At 39.1% G+C, this 19,681-nt stretch overlaps 6 protein-coding genes across 8 annotated transcripts; 2 read left to right on the top strand and 4 right to left on the bottom strand.

The window, feature by feature from the left end:
- The first annotated feature begins 339 nt into the window (after positions 1-339).
- LOC140763494 (uncharacterized) lies at positions 340-5,011 on the top strand. Of its 3 annotated transcripts, none has more exons than XM_073101707.1 (5): positions 340-584; positions 807-1,891; positions 2,543-2,749; positions 2,832-2,968; positions 4,128-5,011. In XM_073101707.1, the coding sequence occupies exons 2-5, from the start codon at positions 1,084-1,086 to the stop codon at positions 4,869-4,871; spliced, it is 1,896 nt and encodes a 631-aa protein (XP_072957808.1). In that variant the 5' UTR covers positions 340-584; positions 807-1,083; the 3' UTR covers positions 4,872-5,011. The 3 variants fall into 3 exon arrangements, with proteins under 3 accessions (XP_072957808.1, XP_072957806.1, XP_072957807.1); XM_073101705.1 differs by having other exon boundaries at positions 754-1,891; XM_073101706.1 differs by having other exon boundaries at positions 340-1,891.
- A 366-nt stretch (positions 5,012-5,377) lies between these two features.
- LOC140762774 (uncharacterized) lies at positions 5,378-7,191 on the bottom strand. Its single transcript, XM_073100719.1, has 2 exons — positions 7,037-7,191; positions 5,378-6,416 (listed from the first exon to the last, which is right to left on the bottom strand). The coding sequence occupies exons 1-2, from the start codon at positions 7,130-7,132 to the stop codon at positions 5,742-5,744; spliced, it is 771 nt and encodes a 256-aa protein (XP_072956820.1). The 5' UTR covers positions 7,133-7,191; the 3' UTR covers positions 5,378-5,741.
- A 923-nt stretch (positions 7,192-8,114) lies between these two features.
- LOC140762773 (presenilin-like protein At2g29900) lies at positions 8,115-9,620 on the top strand. Its single transcript, XM_073100718.1, has one exon. The coding sequence runs from the start codon at positions 8,258-8,260 to the stop codon at positions 9,458-9,460; it is 1,203 nt and encodes a 400-aa protein (XP_072956819.1). The 5' UTR covers positions 8,115-8,257; the 3' UTR covers positions 9,461-9,620.
- An 803-nt stretch (positions 9,621-10,423) lies between these two features.
- Positions 10,424-13,662, bottom strand: LOC140763825 (magnesium transporter MRS2-5-like). Its single transcript, XM_073102189.1, has 7 exons — positions 13,459-13,662; positions 12,109-12,589; positions 11,829-11,899; positions 11,475-11,603; positions 11,032-11,367; positions 10,894-10,941; positions 10,424-10,803 (listed from the first exon to the last, which is right to left on the bottom strand). Exons 2-7 carry the CDS (start codon positions 12,542-12,544, stop codon positions 10,573-10,575), a joined length of 1,251 nt encoding a protein of 416 aa, XP_072958290.1. The 5' UTR covers positions 12,545-12,589; positions 13,459-13,662; the 3' UTR covers positions 10,424-10,572.
- Positions 13,663-14,543: 881 nt separating this feature from the next.
- LOC140762713 (exocyst complex component EXO70E2-like) lies at positions 14,544-17,961 on the bottom strand. The gene is made up of 2 exons (XM_073100624.1): positions 17,827-17,961; positions 14,544-16,615 (listed from the first exon to the last, which is right to left on the bottom strand). Exons 1-2 carry the CDS (start codon positions 17,852-17,854, stop codon positions 14,721-14,723), a joined length of 1,923 nt encoding a protein of 640 aa, XP_072956725.1. The 5' UTR covers positions 17,855-17,961; the 3' UTR covers positions 14,544-14,720.
- LOC140762716 (protein CHLORORESPIRATORY REDUCTION 7, chloroplastic) lies at positions 17,851-19,678 on the bottom strand. Its single transcript, XM_073100628.1, has 3 exons — positions 19,491-19,678; positions 18,586-18,713; positions 17,851-18,123 (listed from the first exon to the last, which is right to left on the bottom strand). Exons 1-3 carry the CDS (start codon positions 19,543-19,545, stop codon positions 17,851-17,853), a joined length of 456 nt encoding a protein of 151 aa, XP_072956729.1. The 5' UTR covers positions 19,546-19,678.
- Between the last annotated feature and the right edge of the window lie 3 nt (positions 19,679-19,681).

The raw sequence follows: 19,681 nt of genomic DNA, 5'->3' as shown, positions 1-19,681 counted from the left end.
CAACTAAAAATCCATCAGATTCAAGAAAGCAACAACCAACCCAGACCCCACACTTTGCTTCTACTTTAAAACAAGCAATATATGAGAAAAGAAAAATCGAAGACAAGTAAAAGTATTGTATCTATCAACAACCAAACTATGTGGTCAATGAGACATTCCTACCCTTTCAATTTATACTATTTCTCTTATTATATCTAATCTGAATCCAACCTAAAGATATCCTGTTAGTGATTGAGATGATAGATCTTGACATTGAACGGTGTAGATTAACAGTACTAGATTGTCCATGTCTCAAGTGTAAGAGCGCATGCCCATTGGAGTTGTCGAGCACCAATAGACAAAAGCAACCACAACAATGTGGTACTCGGAATGAGTCTCATCAATGCGAGACAGGAGGAGATTAATAGAGGAGGAAAGAAAAATCTCGGCTCCTTTGTCTTCTTCAGGTTGGGATTTGATGGTGAGCTATCGGGAGATAGCCGAGAAACGAGTGGGTGCTGTTGTCGGATGAGTGGCTTCAATCCTTGGCCCCTCACTTTCTCGGCATTGCGAGGTGGTCGGGTTGCTGCGTTATCCCCCCTCTGGTGAGAGACCCAACTCTAAATTTTTCTTCGATTTTTCCTAGATTTCTTCTGATTTAGAACTTGTTTTGATGATTCGTCGGAATGGGCCTCTGAAGCCAAGATTGATTTTTCTTTTCTTTTTCTTCTTCTTCTTCTTCTTCTTCTTCTTCTTCTTCTTCTCTCTCTGTAGGGCGGGGTCATTTACTCATTTTGCTTTAAAGTTGGAAACTTTTGTCGTCCTAGGGCGGGGTATTTGCTATTCGTTCACAATGATTGGAGATGTTTCTCTCATTTGGGTGTGGATTGCTTTCTGGGGTTTAAGTTTCGGGGTCATTTTTCTCTCCATTGAATGGGAAAAACGAGACTTTTAAAGACCGAGAGGCTCGGATTTGTCTTCTTGATATTGCGAGAAGAGGAGCATACTTGGGCTTGTGGATAGCCGTGGCAGTGAGTGGCGCAGGCGACTAGGGCAAGAGCTGATTTTGGAGTATCCCACATTGGAAGGAAGCTAAAGTGTTCGATGGATAAGAACAATGATCAGAAGAGAATGGAATCTGGAAGCAATATCTTCCGCAGATTGATTTGTAGACAAGCTTCTGGAGATCTTTCCTTGGATACGGAAAAGGTTCCTTGTAATACTCCTAAAAGTTCTTTGGGATCAAGGGCTGATGCTTCATTGAATAAAATGACTTCAAATAGTGCGACTAATGCAACTGGTTTATCAGAGGAGTATGTACAAGATCCTAGCTCTATTTTGAGCTTGCAGCCATGGATTTTTAAAATGGATGACTCTCACATAAACGAGGAGAATATGAACTTAAGTGGCGGGTTCTCTGGCAGATGTGGAAATCAGATGAATGGGTTTGTAGATACCTCAGCAGTTGAGGTTTCACCGAAGTGTATTAAACTTGGCTATGGTTCTGCTAGAGGTCGAAGCTTTATTAGAAGCAAGCGATCTCGCAGATCTTCTGTGAAACCCCTTTTTTCTATGGAGAATTGTCTCATCCCTCAGCTGTACAATGAGAAATTTGAAATCGAAGAGTATGTGTTCAGTTCATTTTCCTCCCCAACTACATCCATGAGGCCATTTGTCGTAACAGACGGGAGCAAAATAATCAGTAAGTCAAGCTATGAACCTTTGTCTGTGTCAATCGACACTGTCTTGCAGAAGGAGGTTGATAGAGAGAGTTCGAGAGTAGTAGAAACTGTAGTTGGGATGTCTCCTCTTCCTGAAATAAGGAAATCAAAACGGAAGAGCAGGGATATGCAGCACAGCAGACTGGGTATATCCAACTCTCAGAGGATGACCAAATACTCACATTCACAAGGTAATTTAACTACCATTTCCTAATACTTTCTAATAACATTTATAGCATTATAAGGAACTCAAGTTTTGGTCAAGTTGCTGAAATGTAATTTTTTTTAAAGAACCATAACTTATATATATATATAGAAATTTTCTCATCATCTTGGTTGTCTTGGTCGACAAGGGATGTTTAGTAAGCATCATATTAGTTGTTTCTGTATCTGATCAAGTCATTTCCTGAGGTATCTAATTGGCTCACGATTATTTTCATAAGTTGTATGCTATCATTCTCAGTGGGCTTCCTTGCAGACCTGCTCAACTAATTTATGAACCCCTCCTAGATTACTTAACAGTATGCATTTGCATCAGGAAATTTTGCTGATATACCATCATATCTTGCAGGTTCAAGTATGAAAAACCTGCAGCCATTCTCATATTCCTCTTGTTATAAATTACTTCTCTTCTATTTCTTCTTTTCTTTCTTTTTGTTATGCAGCTTGATAATTCCTTTTTTTGTTGTCAAGATCCAGATAACGTTAATGTTATTGCATTTATTACCTTCTGTTGCAATGCTGCTATGTGATAATCCAATTTTCACTGTTGCAATATTATCTCTACATTGTTAAGTGTCTTTCAGTACTTTCTCATCCTGAAACAAACCATCTGTTCCCAGGTTCACTTGATGCAATGTTTCTCTTCTCTATCGGAGTCACAATTGGCGTTTTGTCCTCTGTATTATCAAATAAAAGGGAAGTACAGAAACTAAGTGACATGTTGAAGCGGACAGAGAACTTGGTTCAAGATTTACAGGAGGAGTTGGATATGAAAGAATCTCTGACCGTCAATGAAGTGATTCATGAAGCTAGTAGAAATGCGGAAGGTATTTGCAGCAATGCAAACAAGAACTATTAAGTTTTCCAAGAATCAGGTTTCAGTTTCTTACTTTCCTTTGGTAAATATAGGGGAGCAGAACCAACCTCAGACTACCGAAGGTGAGTCAATGAGCAAGATTGAAGCAGAGCTTCAAGCTGAACTGGAGAGATTGGAATTGAACATGAATGCTAACAGCCTTGAAGGAAGAATATCTGCCCTCGGTGAGGTGTGAACTGAACCTACTTTTCCTTAAAGTTGTACCACTTACAAACACAATTAAATGCTAGTTTGCCGTTTTGTCAAAATTTTGTAACACTATTTTACCATCCACTATATCTTGTATTAGGAACTAGGGTTTCCTAAATGTATGCGATTTTTTTCAGTCTCACTTGTCAAAGTAGGTATGTTGTCATTTTGTTGACATTATTGAAATAGCATTTGAGTAAACATTATTGGCGTTTGTAGCTTTCCATTGATAAGCAAACTAACATTTGCAGAAGCAAAAGAAATTTGGCAAACATTAAATTTCAACTTTAGAACTTAAATCAGGCCATATAACATGTGGACACTGCATTTAGGTGGTCACTATTGTAGCCCTTCTTGCCTTCAAATGTAGACAAAGGACCTACTATCTAAATCCTACTAGTAGATAGGCAAAACTGCTAGTTTGCACTGATTTGATATGAATACTCTTTGACATGAAAATAAATTAGGTTAGCTCTCTGTGTATGTGTAATGTCTTTAGTGGTATTTCTTATGAGTTATACTTGGGTGTTGTTCTTGCATATGGTGGCTCTAGAAATTCCAGAGAGATTGATCTGTTCATTTTTATATAATTGATGTTCCATGCCTCTTTATATTATTATGACTTATTTAATTGAGTCAATGTCTTCTCTTTGTTACTATTGGGTGGTTTTCTTGCTATACATTTGGGATGTTGTACCCGAAATATGGGTGTTTCTCATTTTCTTAAATCTCCTATTTGCCTTAAAGATAATTAAAACTCCTGTTTTTTTCCAACAAAAAAAATTGCCATCTATTTGTTGCATTTCTTGAATTTGTTGATTACAACAATTCTTTGTAAATTCGTAATATGGAAATTCTCATCCATCAGTTTTCTGCGTCATTTAAATGTGCTTTAAGTTCTTTAAAGTACATTATAATAACTATGACTTCTTCTTTTCCCCATTGAAATGGATAACAAACAAAATTGAATCTTTTTTCTTTATCTGATATCATTAACTGGGCATGTATGCTTTGCATTCCATTTCCCATTTGTGAGTATTCTGTAGTTTTATCTGTGGTATCATCTGTTAATGTCCATTACACCTCATCTAATGCACATCCCATGCTTCTAATTTTTAGCCTTTTATGTATTATTGCAGGTTGAGCAAGAGTTCATTGGAGATGTAATTCATGGAGAACTAAGAGCCAATGTGCTTGATTGTGGAGATGACACAAGTGAGGATGACCATGATCAGGATAGCAAGAGCAGTTCTACAGGTTGCGCACATGATGTTAATTATGTGGTTTCACCTACAGAGCTCAGCTTACGCCTCCACGAGGTGATCCAACACAGATTAGAAGAAAGAATCAAGGAGCTTGAAATATCACTTGCCCAAAGCCAGAAGCAACTGCAGAGGATGGAAGCGGAGCGCGTTTTCTTGGAAGGACCCTTCTCAAATAGTGATATGGGATCTTCTTCCAACCAGGAAAGCCCAACTTTGATGAGACGAGATAGCCCTTTGGTCTCACAACCATTCTGTCTAAACCTATCTGGAGATGCATTAAATGCATATGATGAAGCTTATGAAGAATTCATGCAAATTGCCAATTCAGAGGGGAACATGCTTTCGGCCACCAATGTGATCGAAGTAGCACCTACAAATGAATCATATCCAGGTGATCGGAGTTTACTTTGGGGCATGGAAGATGGTGCTGAATGCAAGCTAACAACAGGTGCAAAACATTTCGAAAGGGCAGCACTCAGCGAGAGCGATGGAGACATGGAAGATGAATACTATGACGATGAGAGTAAGATGCTAATCCAACAGATTGTAGAAAGAACAAGAAAAGGCTCACCTGCCGTTATACATGCTCAAAAAATTTTGTTTTCAGTGGACGATTAATTATCCTCGTCCATTGTTCATCTGATGGTAGTGTCCATTTGATCTTATTAAGCAAACGAAAATGAAAATAGATCTCTTTAGAGCTTAAGCGATGCCTTCAAGCTTTTACTAGAAGATAAAATAATTGCTTTCCTTTTCTTTTTCCTCCCCTTCGATCGATATGTGAAGCTTTCTAGAGCATGCGGGTCTATACTATATTCTTTGCGACTCTCCTATGTGTATTCCAAGAATTGGTTTCTAGATCACAGCAATTTGAATGGAGTCCAACAAAAATCAAACTATTTAATTGGAATCTCAGACAGGATGCTGCTGGACGCTCACCCAATCAGTCAAGCTAGTAAAGCTTGATCTGTAGATGGTATTCAAAAATTTAATCAACGTCCTAACCAAGATTGTAAGGCTAGCCACAGACCTTATCAGCTCAGTCAATATGTCTCACAAACTCTGTTTCTATCAGCAAGGATATAAACTAGAATATAGCCATTCACACAAAAGACCAATCAATATTTAGTACATAATTTCAAGCATGTTGCATCTTTCAACATATGACTGGTAGAAAAATTCATAAGAATCTAGTCACGGTGGAGTTGTTCCATTGTTGAGACATTGCAACTTCAAAAAGTTAAAAGGTGAAGAAAGAAATGACATGGCCATAAAAGATTGTCCTTAGGTTAAAACTAAGGGATACAACATCACAAATTAAGATGACAACATGACAAGAGAAATTGTTCAGCAGTCTTTGTTAGCAAAGCGAGGTTCATCAAATTCATCCTTATATTTGCTCACGAACAGTTTATCATGGCTGCCACTATCATAGCTTATTGTTGGTGCTACCAGATAGGATCGCTATTCTACTGCGTTGACCCCAATTCAATTTCCAACTGCGCCATTACCGCTATATCCACCAGCACTACCACTGCTGGAATAGCTATTGTTGGCTGTGCCACTGGTATAAGGATCAGCTCCGCCACTGGTGACATTGTAATTACTGCCTCCAGGGGTAACACCATAACCACCATTGTTATCACCGGCTGCACCACTAGTGTAGGTAACATCTCCACTAGCAGGATACTTTCCACTGTCACCTGCATAATTGTAGCCGCCTCCACCAAAATTACCTTCATTGCTGGCATAACTTCCACTGCCGCCAGTACCGCCAACACCACCATAACCTCCAGGCCCTCCACTGCTGCTATAGTTAGTGTTACCACCACCATAGCTGCCTTCGCTGAACCCACCACTGGCACTGTTATGGCTAGCGTTATCACCACTGTAGTTGCTGGATCCACCACCATACCCTCCATTATAGCTGCCACCATCACCACCATATCCACCGCTACTGCTATTGTAGCCAGTGTTACCACCACCATAGTTGCTGGAGCCACCACCATAACTGCCTTCATTGTAGCCACCACCACCACCACTATAGTTGCCACCGCCATAGCCACCACCGCCATAGCCACCACCACCATAGCTGCCGCCACCGTAAACACCACGGCTGCGTTCAGCAGCATAATTAACTCTGACAAGCCGGCCATGTAGCTCCTAATAACAGCAGCTCATTTGATCACTAATGAGTAATAACGTCACACATAATATGGAATAAAAAATGTTGATGTAAGGATAATAGGTGGCTACAATTGGAACAAACAGATGGAACACTGTATAAGAAATGTCATCGAGAACATGAGTGACATATTTGAATTGCAAAATATGCAACAGATATCTAATATACCAAATAGTCCAATGGAATTCCATCTGCTTGTTCCTTTATGCATCATGATTTCTTTATCATATTCTCATTCGAATTTCCTACTTGAAAGAACAAAATAAGAGAGGATCTAAAATTCCAAACTCATCTTAATTCATCTGACCTAATAATGAAGTAATGGTGAAGTAATGAGCATCTACATCCTGAGATGTAATTGTAGGATTTCCCATTCTGATACATGGTGCCATGTTTATTGCAAGCAATTACCTCTTCAACAGTAATGGTACTGGTAGAAAATAAATAGAAATATAACTTAAGTAGTGTTTGTCTAGCACATATTATTCCAAAGTGGGCAGGCAAGTTAATAATTGAAACCAAGAATTATTAGAAACATTATATTAATCATTCTTTCAAGAATGAAAATCGAAATAGAGGAATGCAGTTTGGCAGATACCTTACTATCCATGCCAGTGATAGCAGCAGTGGCCTCTTCGTTAGATGTAAAACTAACAAATCCAAAACCTCTTGACCTACCGGTTTCCCTGTCCATAATAACCCTAGCTGCAAGAACCCAATTTTTTTTAAAAAAAAAGAAACATTAGAAACAAAGCAAGTAAATCTATTCCAGCATATAATTCACAAAGGTACTGTCTCCTAGAGGAAATAAAATAACACATGCCTTCAATCACTTCACCATAGCCGGTGAATGCTTCTCTCAAGCTCTGATCATCTGTGCTATAAGATAATCCTGGTAAATTGAGTTACTAGGGATATTAAAAGCTATTTAAACCAAAGAAAGAGGATAAGCAAAAGAAGTGGTCGGAAAAATGATATGCAAACCTCCGACGAAGATTTTCGAGGATGACATGCATCGTATTGCTTGGTAGAGAGATGGATTAGCGTTAATAGATTGCTTAATGAGATTACCAACTTTACGAGCGAAAGCCATTGTTTAGGATCTGAAACCAAACTACAAAGAAAAAAGGGAGAAGGAATACATCAGAAAACTCCCCGAAATAGTAGTAGATTCAGTTAAAAACACATAAGGAGGAAAAAGGAACCAACTTTACTTTACTCCTATAAAATAGAGATTACCATAAAGATATGAATCTTAAAAGGTAACAAACATAAATAGATTCCCGTTGACAAGGACGATATTATGATTTGCGGAGAAACCCCAAATCACACTATCTCAATCACGACTTCATAGTAAAGATATACGAAGGATTTAAAAGCAACAGAGCCATAAGCAAATAGCTCTATCGTTCATCGAAACCTAAATCTATGCATAGCCTCTCAAACACAAGAGCGAGATCGTATCAGAAAGATTGCGACTTGGGAGATCTAGAAGGGGATTGGAGATGACGTAGTTACGAAGTAGGATTAGGGTTTTAGCGGAGCTTACCTTCGAGAGGTTTTGGCGAAGAGGGCTTTCAGAGACAGAAGAGAGAGCGTTATATATAACTGAATCCTAGGCAGCCGTCTCCTTTGGAGTTATGTTGACCGTTGGATGATCTGAATGGAGCGGTCGATCTGAAACACGTGGAAACAGCTTTGATATTGATATTGGGATTTTTAATCAGAGAGAGAAAAAAACGAAATATAGAAAGGGAAATTAGTCTTTCGACTGGGTTAAAGGAGAGCCAAATCCAACACCAAATCCATTCCTCTCAAGATGTCCCGACCATCAGACTCCGGCGGCAGCGTCCTCGACTCCCTCGGCGAGGAGATCATCCGAATCGTCTCCCCCGTCTCCTCTTGCATGCTCCTCGTCGTCCTCCTCGTCGTCTCCCTTTCTTCCTCCTCCGTTTCTCCTCTCTCCTCCATCTCCTCCTCCTCCGCCTCCTCCTCCATCTTTGACGACCTCAAGACCGCTGTTTTGACCTCCATCATCTTCATCTTCTTCGTCACCCTCCTCACCTTCTTCCTCGTCCTCCTCTTCTACTTCCGCTTCATCCGCTTCCTCAAATCCTACATGGCCTTCTCCTCCCTCATCGTCCTCGGGTTCCTCGGCGGCGAGATCTCCCTCCTCCTCCTCAGCCGCTTCGACATCCCCGTCGATGCAATCACCTTCCTTGTCCTCTTGGCCAACTTCGCGGTCGTTGGGGTCATGGCCGTGTTCATGTCAAAGATGCCCATTTCGGTGAACCAGGCGTACTTGGTCGTCATTGGTGTGTTGGTTGCTTACTGGTTTACGCTACTGCCGGAGTGGACCACTTGGGCTCTCTTGGTCGCCATCTCTCTGTACGATTTGGCGGCCGTTCTGTTACCCGGCGGGCCATTGAGGCTTCTTGTGGAGCTCGCGATCTCACGGGACGAGGAGATTCCAGCATTGGTGTACGAAGCGCGGCCTGTGGTGCATCGCCCGGGGTCAACGAGAGGGTTGTGGAGAGAGAGGAGGGATTTTGGCACTGACCCAAGTGCTAATTCCAATGGTTCTGCGATCGGGGATCCACTGCCGGAGACGAGGGTCGTGGTTGAAGAGGAATCTACAAATGGACCTTCAATTTCTGAGCTGAGCACTCCTTTAATACAGTCCCAACCCAATAGTGGTAGTCGTAGAGAGGAGGAGGAGGAAGAAGTCTTGGAAGGGATTGGATTGGGTTCATCTGGAGCAATCAAGTTGGGATTGGGGGACTTCATCTTCTACAGCGTGTTAGTGGGGAGGGCGGCATTGTTCGATTTCATGACGGTATATGCTTGTTATCTTGCGATTATAGCAGGGCTTGGTGTCACTCTGTTACTATTGTCGTTGTACCGGAAGGCACTGCCTGCTCTTCCGGTGTCTATAGCTCTTGGTTGTCTCTTCTATTTATTGACGCGAACATTGCTTGAAGTGTTTGTGGTGCAATGTTCTACCAATCTGTTGATGTTCTAGGACATCAATTTTATCCTGAGAGCAAATTCAAGCATTGGATTTATCGGTGTACTTGTTACTTTCTTCTTCTTCTTCTTCTTATTATTATTTTTGCTTTATAATGATCTAAATTTCCTTCTCGTCTTAATGGAAATTGAAAAAAATGTTTGTCACACTTTGTCCGTATGAGGTTCCTTGTGTGCGAGTTTATATTTGCTTATATCCTTGATGATACATTAAATAGTGGGAATTTGAGAATTTGCACCTCTTTTTAGGAGAAAAAGTATGATGAGATATCTCCAAAATGAGGGTAAAGATGTTCCTCCAGAGTTTACTATCTAACAGAGGTGCTGCTCATAACAATTTCTTCCTGTTTAATTTTGCAAAATTTCTTCTGTCGTTTATAGCAGGTGAAATAGTCTTGAAGGATTTCTATGTTCTACTTCAGCTGATGTTCTATTGCTTCAGAAAGATAGAAGACCTATGGATTTTAAGAATTCAGATTTTATGGAACTTAACTTCCTATTTTGGATGGAAAAAAGTACTCAAAACACATTGTTTGGAAATTTGCTAGTTGGAATGCTTCCATTGTTTTGGTTTCTTTAGTTCAATAAGAAGAAGCGAGTGCTGAGAACTGTAAGAATACTTGAAAGTGTATAATTGCTGCATCGATTTAGATAACCATGCAGACAAAAACTCGTATTCAGCAGTCGATCACCTGCAATATCTCAAAGCTCAGAGCTTCACTTGCCAATGAAACAATCTAAACCATAATTGACTTTAAGCAAGCAGCTAGCCAGTTCAGGCCAGTTTGATGGTATTTAAGGCTGTGATTGTTTTCCGTTGTGGCGAAGATTTAAAACACATCTACTATATGTTACTAGTAATAGAGATATCACCCTTCATTAGGCATGTTCTTGGTTCAAATTCCCCCATTGTTCGAGCTAATGATAAACTCAAGAAACAGATAAGAAAATTCACAGATACAAGAAAAGGAGCACCAAATTCAATAGCTTTGATGCAAGAATCAAAGTATACAATAACTACAAGTTACAAGAGAAAGGAATGAATAATTATAGAACAGAGAGGGATAAAAAAAAAAAAAAAAAGAGTTTGCACTGATGGATACTATCTTACAAGGGCAATAGCCTTTTGTATTTAGCATATAGAAAAAAAGAGATATATATGACTGCACAGGAAAAGCTTGATATGATCAGGACTGTCCTGAAGTTGGATGGATGTGAGAACACAGAATCTTCAAAATTCATCCCAAAAACACCTGTGACAACTGCAAAGATTGTAGCGACAAATGTGGCAGCTGTGAGCAGCAATTCAAATTGGATTAGCTGGTTGCGAACATTATCCTGTTAAAACCATAAAATAAAGTCTAAATCAGGGCCCATTCTTAAAATGGTTCTGAAGAGATCTAATTGAGTCTCTCATCTGCTTCTCACCAATTTGATATTTATAAAATCCTCGGTGTCATCTATGTACTCTTTGAGCTGAGAGACCACAAGCAAAATACAATTTAGAATGCTCACAGGGAATGAGAAAAAAGAATGAATATCTTAAAACAGTAATAAAGTTCTTACGGAAGATAACTTGCTCAAAGTTTGGTCTATGACTACAAAATAGGCTTCAAGTAACATCTCTAGTTCTTCGACACAACTTCCACTACTAGATGAGCACTTAGAGCTCCCATGTTTGTCAAAGCTCATTACAGTACTGCCTGATGTTTTTCCCAGCTGTCCATTACTAGAACATGTAGGTGATACAGGTGCTGATCTTGTGACCCAGTTGCTTGCCGATACTGTGTCAACATATTTAGCAGTGGATAAGTATGCCTCCGTCCTCTCTTTCTTCTCAGTTAGGTACATTTCTGCCATGTCTCCGTCATCATCCATGAGGTGTTCTATCTCATCGCGGACCTGGAACATTGGTCTAGTATTTTAATACTGAAAAAGGAAATTAGTAATAAAAAATTTAAAAATTTCTATGAATCTATGTGAGAAAAGAAGAAATATGGAAATTATACCTTCTGTACTCTGTGAGTCAAGGCAAGAAGACGACTTTTGAGCCTGCGTACATGCTCAAGGTTCACAGTGCTAATGGAAGATGCTAGTTCATCTAGAACAGGATATATCTCATTTTCTAACTCTGTTACCTAATATAAATCGAGAAGATGGTTAAATGGATTATCATAAATTTTTTACTCGTAATTTCTTATAATGCAGAACTATACAAAGTTGAACCAGAAACATACCGCCAAAGTTCAAAAAATTATGAATAAATGTGTAGTAGTAGCAATTTTAGTCTATAACATGAGGGACTCCTCCATGAGCAGAGCAGAAGTCACATGTTGTAGACGACTTCAACAACAAGAGCATACCTGAGAATCAAGTGAAGCAGAAACTAACTCCAGCGCAAGCTCTAGTGATTTGAATTCAAAAGGTAGATCATCTTGAAGCCAAAGAAAGTATTACAACATAAGCACATCATACAGAATTAAGTTTGTTTGAGGAAGATAAAATTCTATGCTGAAGTTAACCAGTCCAATTTGTATCCACAGAGATTATATGATTAGACATACAATTCATCTATATTTATAAAACAAATGTAACTTCACTAAATCCAAATTTAATTCTAGATAAAAAGAGAAAAAAACATACCACTTTGTTCTTGTGACATCTGAAGTCTTCTGCATAACTCCGATTGATACCGAGAGACAGAGTGATCCAATGAAGTCAAGAGAAAAACATCATCTGCCATTATTATACATCTTATTTGCTCAAGGCTAACAACAATGGCCTTCTCTCGACCTAGTATTGTTGAAGGATAAACAAACAGTGGATCCAGAAGCCGAAGGTCTCTTGCAGGTAAACCGGAAACCTTCATCAAATTTGCCTTATCAAGAGTTATGACTTGTGATTTCCCACTTCTATCTATTTGTATCCATGAACGATTACCATGACCTCTTTTCTTCAAATTTGAAACCCCAAATCCAGGAAGAAGTGGATTCTCAATGCTATATGTCTTAACACCTTCACGGAAAGAAGCAGGTTTTGGAAGCTCAGATGGTATAAGTGGAGACCGCTGGTTTTTCATTAGAACTTGTATCTTTCAAGCATAAAGTCCTCACTGCATATCAACCTAACAAAGTTTGATTCCAACACAAGAGAACACAAATAAGATTCACTGAAAGTGAAGAAAATAAGCTACATAAATGGAATAATTAAATGTATACTTCTTTAAGCAAACTAATGACAAGACTAGAATCATGACTCCCCCTACATGGATTTGACTAAATTATATATTGTGATTCAAAGCAATTATCTAATGTCATTCAAGGAAGTTGTAAGCTGTATGATCTAAAACATTCCAGATTCATAAGTGGACCTCATAAAATCACTTTCAGAAAGTTTTAAGGACAGGGCATAATTAGTCTGTGTTGCATTAGAAGGTTCACCTGTTAAAGTGATGGATGATTTTTTTTTTTTCAGTTACCCCTCAATTGTCCAACTGTTTGACAAAATTATTACTCAAGAAGACTGCTGTGTCCTGGGGATTTGACTCACCTTTCTCATGGTTCAAAGATTTGGAGCTCTATTTCTAGCCTTAAATGGATGTCTCTGATATGTGCAACAGATCGAGTCCATCATCTAGGAGAGGGAAAAAATATATATATAGATGATGCAAAATAGAAAACAATTTCTCCACCAAAATTAAAGATCTTTCTTTGGATTGCTTCTTCACAACAAAACTACTAGCTACTGCAGGCATTGACCGGTATAAAACTCCACAACCTCCCCTTCTCTTAAAAAAAACCAAAAATCTGAGTGAAACAAGAACTCTTGGTATAAAATCAAATCAGCTTAGTCCCAGGATGAACAATTCGACAACCCAATTGCTTGATGTCAACAGAAAAGAACAGAACCCCGTGTCCTTTGATCATAATTACTAACCCAAAACTAGAAAAAAGAGAGAACCAATCAAAAGATCGCTAGCGAAGAAGGCCTCACCTCCGCGTCCAGGAAGACCAACAATTAGAAGACGACGAGACGGAGAGGAACGTAGAGGTGTTCGTATCCAAGGATCGAGGAGCAGTTCAAGGGAGACGAAGGTATAGGGGAAGACCCCAAATAACCGATGAGAGTTCTCTTTCGCTGGTAAAAATTATCAATCATTGGAACTGGGTCGGAAGAAGAGGGTGGTGAAAGAGTAGAAAGGTCAATCTGTGCTTTTATAGCTAGTATCGGCGACTGACTTATCCGAGTTTTTATGGATTAATTTATCTTATCCTGATTTAGAATATATTATACTGGTATCTTAGATGGGTTAAAATATTTATCCATACTCTTTATACGTGCTAAACAGACTATTTTACGTAAAATTAATTAGAAAATATAATTTAAATTTCTCAAATCTCAAAAATACCCCTCAAGATAACTGGGCGAGGAAGAGAGGCTGAGAGGGTTTTGCAAGGGCATTTGGGGAAGTAGTGCCTCTCATTATCCCTTATTTGTCACTTGGCCAAAAGACTAAAGAGTTATTGCAATTATTCTAAAGAATAATTATACTTAGACCTCCTAGATTATTATTATCATTAGCTATGATTGTAAAAAGAGAAAAGTTGAATAAGGGATTCTTTTATCAGTACTGGTAGAGGGATGCATATGAAAATAAACAGTAGTTCAAAAGTCTTACTATAATTCTCTCCTTTTTTTTTTTAAATCATAATTTGGCCTTGACAGTTCTCTTAGGCCAGGAGGAGGATATAGAACATTAAATTTAAGCTTTTTCATGAACATCTTAGCTTCTGTTCTCATTGTAATAAATTTACTGATCTCTATTAGCTTAATCCTTTGGAATAATTGTGAATTTGCAATCTCTGAAATGATTGTTTGCCAAACTAGAAGCATGTTTACTTTTAGAATACCAACTGCTGATTTGATCTTTTTTCCTGTGTGTTGAATTAAGATGCATGCTAGCAAACTAGCAATACATAAATTGCAGCAGAAGATTTCATGCAGTTAAGGTGCATAAAACTTCGATCTCAGAGAGGTCATTTACAATGAGTGCCTGTAGAGAAGTGAAGAGGACAACATATATGCATATGGGACATAGTGGAAGTCCCTAGTTCTTTTGAATTTCCTTGCACCTTTAGCACTGGATATTGGAACATGAAGAACTCTTGTTCACAGACATTGAATGACTTAAGATGATTATATAATACACACAACAAGGGAAAAGGACCATGCAAATCTTGATCTACCTATGAATCTCACCATCGCTGAGTATGCTGCAGCGATTTTGGTGACCCTTCAAAAAGATCCAATAAATACTTCTCCAGATCATCAGCGCAGTACTTGATGAACCTCTCTCGGTGTTTCACGCCATCCATATGGCTGCGGTACCTTCCCATGAATGTCCGATATGCTTGTAGGACCTTCAGTGATATAGAGATTCTAAGATCATCTCGAAGATGAACATTTGGAACCAGCCATGCAGTCTGATTGCGATAAACCTCTTCGAAAGAAAGATTGAACCCTTTGAATCTCTCTTTAAGGACAGTCTTTGAGGGTGCGTTAGTCCCAGGAGGACAGATACCCTCTTCCCTCAAGAAAAAGAGTACTGAACTCCATGAGGCTCTCTCGTAGCTCATTTCATGCTGCCGGAACTTCCTATTATGCACACGGATCCAATTGTCACCGAGAAAGCTTTTAAGTTCAGAATCTTTAACCTTCTGAACCATGTAACAGATGTTATTCATCATAAATATATGCTGCAATGAATCATCCTTGTACAACCTAGATCTACCTTCAAGGTTTGATTCAAGAGCATCAGTCAGTGAAAGAAGATGCGAGGACATAGCAGAGGGGTTGAAACCCACGTTCTTTCTCCCATCAGTTTCAGTTGATGAATACTGGTTGTCACCATTTTCATCCTCAAGAAGTGAAACGAGAGTCTCACTATAATCTGAAAGGGTGTTCATATAATTCATGACATACTTCGTAAGAGGATGTACTCCACCTCCAGGAAATGCAGTGGTTGATGTGTTTAACCGGATGATATACTTGAAATCCGTGAAAGTGCGTCTCACTGATTCACGCAACCCAAGTAAAACCTCATGGCACTCTGTTAAGATGCTATAACCATACTCTTCTGGGAACAAGGATTTTATGTCAATTAGAAGATCATCCAAAACCTCATACATATCAAGTCTCCGGAACAGCCTCTCCGGTTTCGGAGGTCCAATAGCCATAGCATTAGCAAAACTGAGGAGCTGCACAAATGAACTCTTAGAGATCTCAATGAAGCACGAATCTTCTACTGATTTCAGAAGGTCTCCAAAAATAATATTACAAAGGCGTCTTTCACCGGCAAGGTAGACTCGGATGAATACCTTCAGTGCTCGGTTCCACCTCTTTATCAAGCCACTTAGGACCTTCCAATCGAGGTTCAACAGTTCTTCGATGCTCAAATTTTCGATGCGAAGATCTGAAAGGCATTCATCAAGTGCATCTTTTCTGACACTTACGTAAGCATGACAACATTCCTTGTCGTAGTTGCACAGAAACATTAACTTTGCGATGGATTTGATGGTGGAGAGTGCACAAGGATTGATCAAATCAACAACAAACTCTTCTGAGTTTGCACTAGAATCGCTCTGAATTTTACCCTCGATTGGTTCCTCACCAAAAGAACTACTTGAGTAGTCATACACACTATCATCTTCTGTCGAACGGAAAGACATATGATCAGGCTCCAGCGGCTGCTGGTAGTTAACCAAAAGATGAACAAACTCCTCTTCAATCCTTGGCATCACCATCTCAAGAATGTCATCCGCACGGACTAAGGCTTCATTCCTATCTTTCTTCTCATTGCTGAATTGAAAGTTTCTTAAATTCTCCATAAGCTGTTGAATTTCATTTACGGTCTGCAAATACCCTGATGCTTCTTCTGGATCACAACAGCATATCATGGAGTGATTGGAATCAACAGTGAGGACCTTTTCCAGCAAAAACTTAAGCCTCTTTTCATCAATGACAACTTCCTCTTCTTCTGCAAGGCTCATGTTCGAGTAGCCCGTATCTAGATTGCCGATGGTTTTGACCATGTCATCGTTAAGTACTTCTTTACCTCCCTCACCCATTTCAACGGCTTTCACATGCACATCTAGCCATAGTAGATTACCTCATCAGGACAGGAAATCCAACACAGGCAAAGCAAAAGAATATCGCAGCAATTCCAAATAAATAGTGGGAAATATACTTGGATGAACAGCCAATTTAATAAGAGGGTTTCTTGACAGAAGTGATTCAGCTATCAACCTGGGTATATTGCAATAACTAGCTTAAGAACAAGCGAATTATTAGAAAATTACTACACTAATCCCCAGCTTGCAATACAGTTCGACTAAAATTGGAGGAACGAATCAAATTTTTTTTTCCAGAGATCGATCCGGCAACAAGAGAAGAAAAGCTGAAAGCAATCAAAACAAGCTAAAGAAACTTACAGCAAACTGAAGCCCTAAGATCGTGGAAACGAATTCTTAGGGCACGGCGTTCAAAGAGGAAGACAGAAGGCCCTACTGGAGGTAGGCGAAGTCACCAGCATCAACAACGAAGTCGTTCAATCAAAGCACAAGACTCGAAAGGAGAAGAAGAAGAAGAAGAACAAGACAAGCAAAAGTGGAAGGAAACCTCTACGGAATTGCGCTACAACAAGGAAATCCACCAAAATCCTTCTAGATGGGAAAAACCAAAAACCCACGACGGGGGAGATGAGATGACCTGAAGCTTCCTTCTCCTTTCTTTTCTCTTCCCTTTAAACTCTGCCCTCTCCTTTCACTTCGCCATCCTCCTCTTCTCCTCCTCCTCCGCGTTGTTTCGTCTTTTCCCGGGAGTCGTCTTTGACTTTTCATATTCGTCAACACGGTGGAAAAGTCTTAGTCCGTACATAATGCTGGTTTGACGTATAACGCAATTTAGCCGTTGGATACGGCACGGACTCGGATTGCAGACAACCAACCACCTAATAGATACCAAAATAGTCCTTACAGGTTGTTGTCAGTTCACTCCTGTCATAGACTTTGGATGCAGTGATTCCCCCCCTTCCCCCCCCCCCCCCCCCCCCCCCTTTTTTTTTTGCCTCACACTTTATAAATACTTATCCTTGATTTCTCTCTGTTTATCCAAACGGCTGATATAATTGATCTGATAAGAACTCAATATTAGATAAGATTTATCACTAATTGTATGTAATGAGACATTTTTTTTTCTAAGAGGAAAAAACATTGAGACTCCAAATAAGATTTACCATCGTAAAGATTCCTCTCTCTCATAAGATCAAAGAAAAAATTTAGAAAGAAGAATAGTTTTCTTTACACTTGCTATGTGCTGAAGAGTCTTTCATTCCAGTTGGACTTGATACCACTGTACTGAACCCACCTCTCCATCAATCTCAAGCTCACAAACAGACTTTACAAGGTGAGAAACAGCATCATCAATGGAACTGAATCTTGCAAGATCTGGAGGCAAGCCATCTCCAGGCCAATTCTCTAACCAGCCTTTCAATCTGATCCTGAGCTCTTCCTCCGAAACGAACTCTTCGCTTTTACCAGGTTCTATGAGAACATATGTATCAGATTTTAGATATGCCCTTCTCCTCCTAACAGCAAAGACCTGAGGTAATAACATTTACCAGCACTTAATTCCATTAATATACAGACTTTTAGACATACTTCTTAGTTAGCACATTATCAATTTATATTTCAAATATTCCTGAAAATGTAAGTCATACACCATATCTAACAACACAGGCATGGTCCTATTTTCTTGGTCTTTGTCAACACCTCACCAGAGAATATTTGTGATTGGTAAAAGTCAAACAATAAGATCTCTCCAGAACTTAGATAACTGGGTACTCAAAAGTAACAAACACAAAGCTTAATTACGTTCAGGTCACTCCAAAATTTATGACTTTAGGGCGATGAGGATTTACATATATTTGTTTAGAATTGGAAACAACATCATTCTTGTCATTGGAACTCTAGCCCTTTTATCTCAGAAAGAACTGCAAAGTAGAAAACCAGCAAATGAATTAGATTTGAGAATTGAGAACAAAGAGGAGCGAAACATTGATACCTTCACATTACGCTTGTTAGGTTTCTCCGGCGGTTCAAGGAATGATATTGAGCAAGCAATACTGGCAGTGGATATTGCTCTTCGCGTAAAGTACCAATTTGGCTTATACAACTTTCGAAACTGCTTGCCTATAAGAAGTAGATGGCATTATGCTATTTTCAAGTTTCAGAATGTCCATGTAAAAGACATCATTTTCTAACTAGTTTAAGTCAAGAACAATTTAAAGTTCCTTCTACTTCCTAGTTCCAATATCTGATTGGTTATATATACGCTACCAAGAATTTTACATTAGTTGAAGTTACCTTCCAGGAAAAGGTTATACACAAGAAACCATTAAACATGTCCAATTATACAAGGATTCATTTACTTGCATTGCGATGATAACAAAAGGAATCAATAGTGGTGCACAAATGCAGAGCATATTCAAGAGCTATAAGCATGCATTAACCGAAAAAAGAAAATCCCCACCAATCTTGATTTTGCAGGAACCCTAGGCCATAGATTTGCTAGGTTAATGGACTCCCACACAAAATCTAGCAATAGAACCAGTATCAAGGACAACACAGTAAGAACCCAACCTCAATTCGACCAATAGAATAGCTCATTAAACCCAAAATTACATAATGAAGTTCATACTCCATCATTGACTCATAAAACACAACAAAAAGCACCACTCATAAGTTCAAAAAGAATTTGTTCCTCAAAAATACATTCTCTTCCTTCATTTTCTTTCTCCACACCAACAATTTCCATGGACAAACAAATAATGAATCAGATGAACAGTTCACTATGATCACTGCACTAACTATGGAATAGCATAAAAATTAGTAAGTGCATCAGAATCGTTCAGGGTTCACTAGTATTTCTCATGAATCTATCAGAAAAAGATACAAGAGAGAAATTACCATGGACGCCTTGAACTCCAATCCTGGAAGCATTCTTGCTTAGAGCTCCCTCCATTTTAGCTCTCTCTGTCTCTCTCGTTCTATCTTAATACTATCTGGTGGAGGAATCACCGAATGAAGACCGTGGATAGAGGATAACGCACTGTATAAAAGTATTCACAAATCCCATTATACCCCCATAGGAGTACCCA

Source organism: Typha angustifolia, chromosome 7, assembly GCF_048772165.1.
Source record: "Typha angustifolia cultivar Huaian chromosome 7, ASM4877216v1, whole genome shotgun sequence".
NCBI lineage: Eukaryota > Viridiplantae > Streptophyta > Magnoliopsida > Poales > Typhaceae > Typha > Typha angustifolia.
Note: the sequence above shows the minus strand (reverse complement) of the source record. Positions and strands in the feature narration are given on the sequence as shown.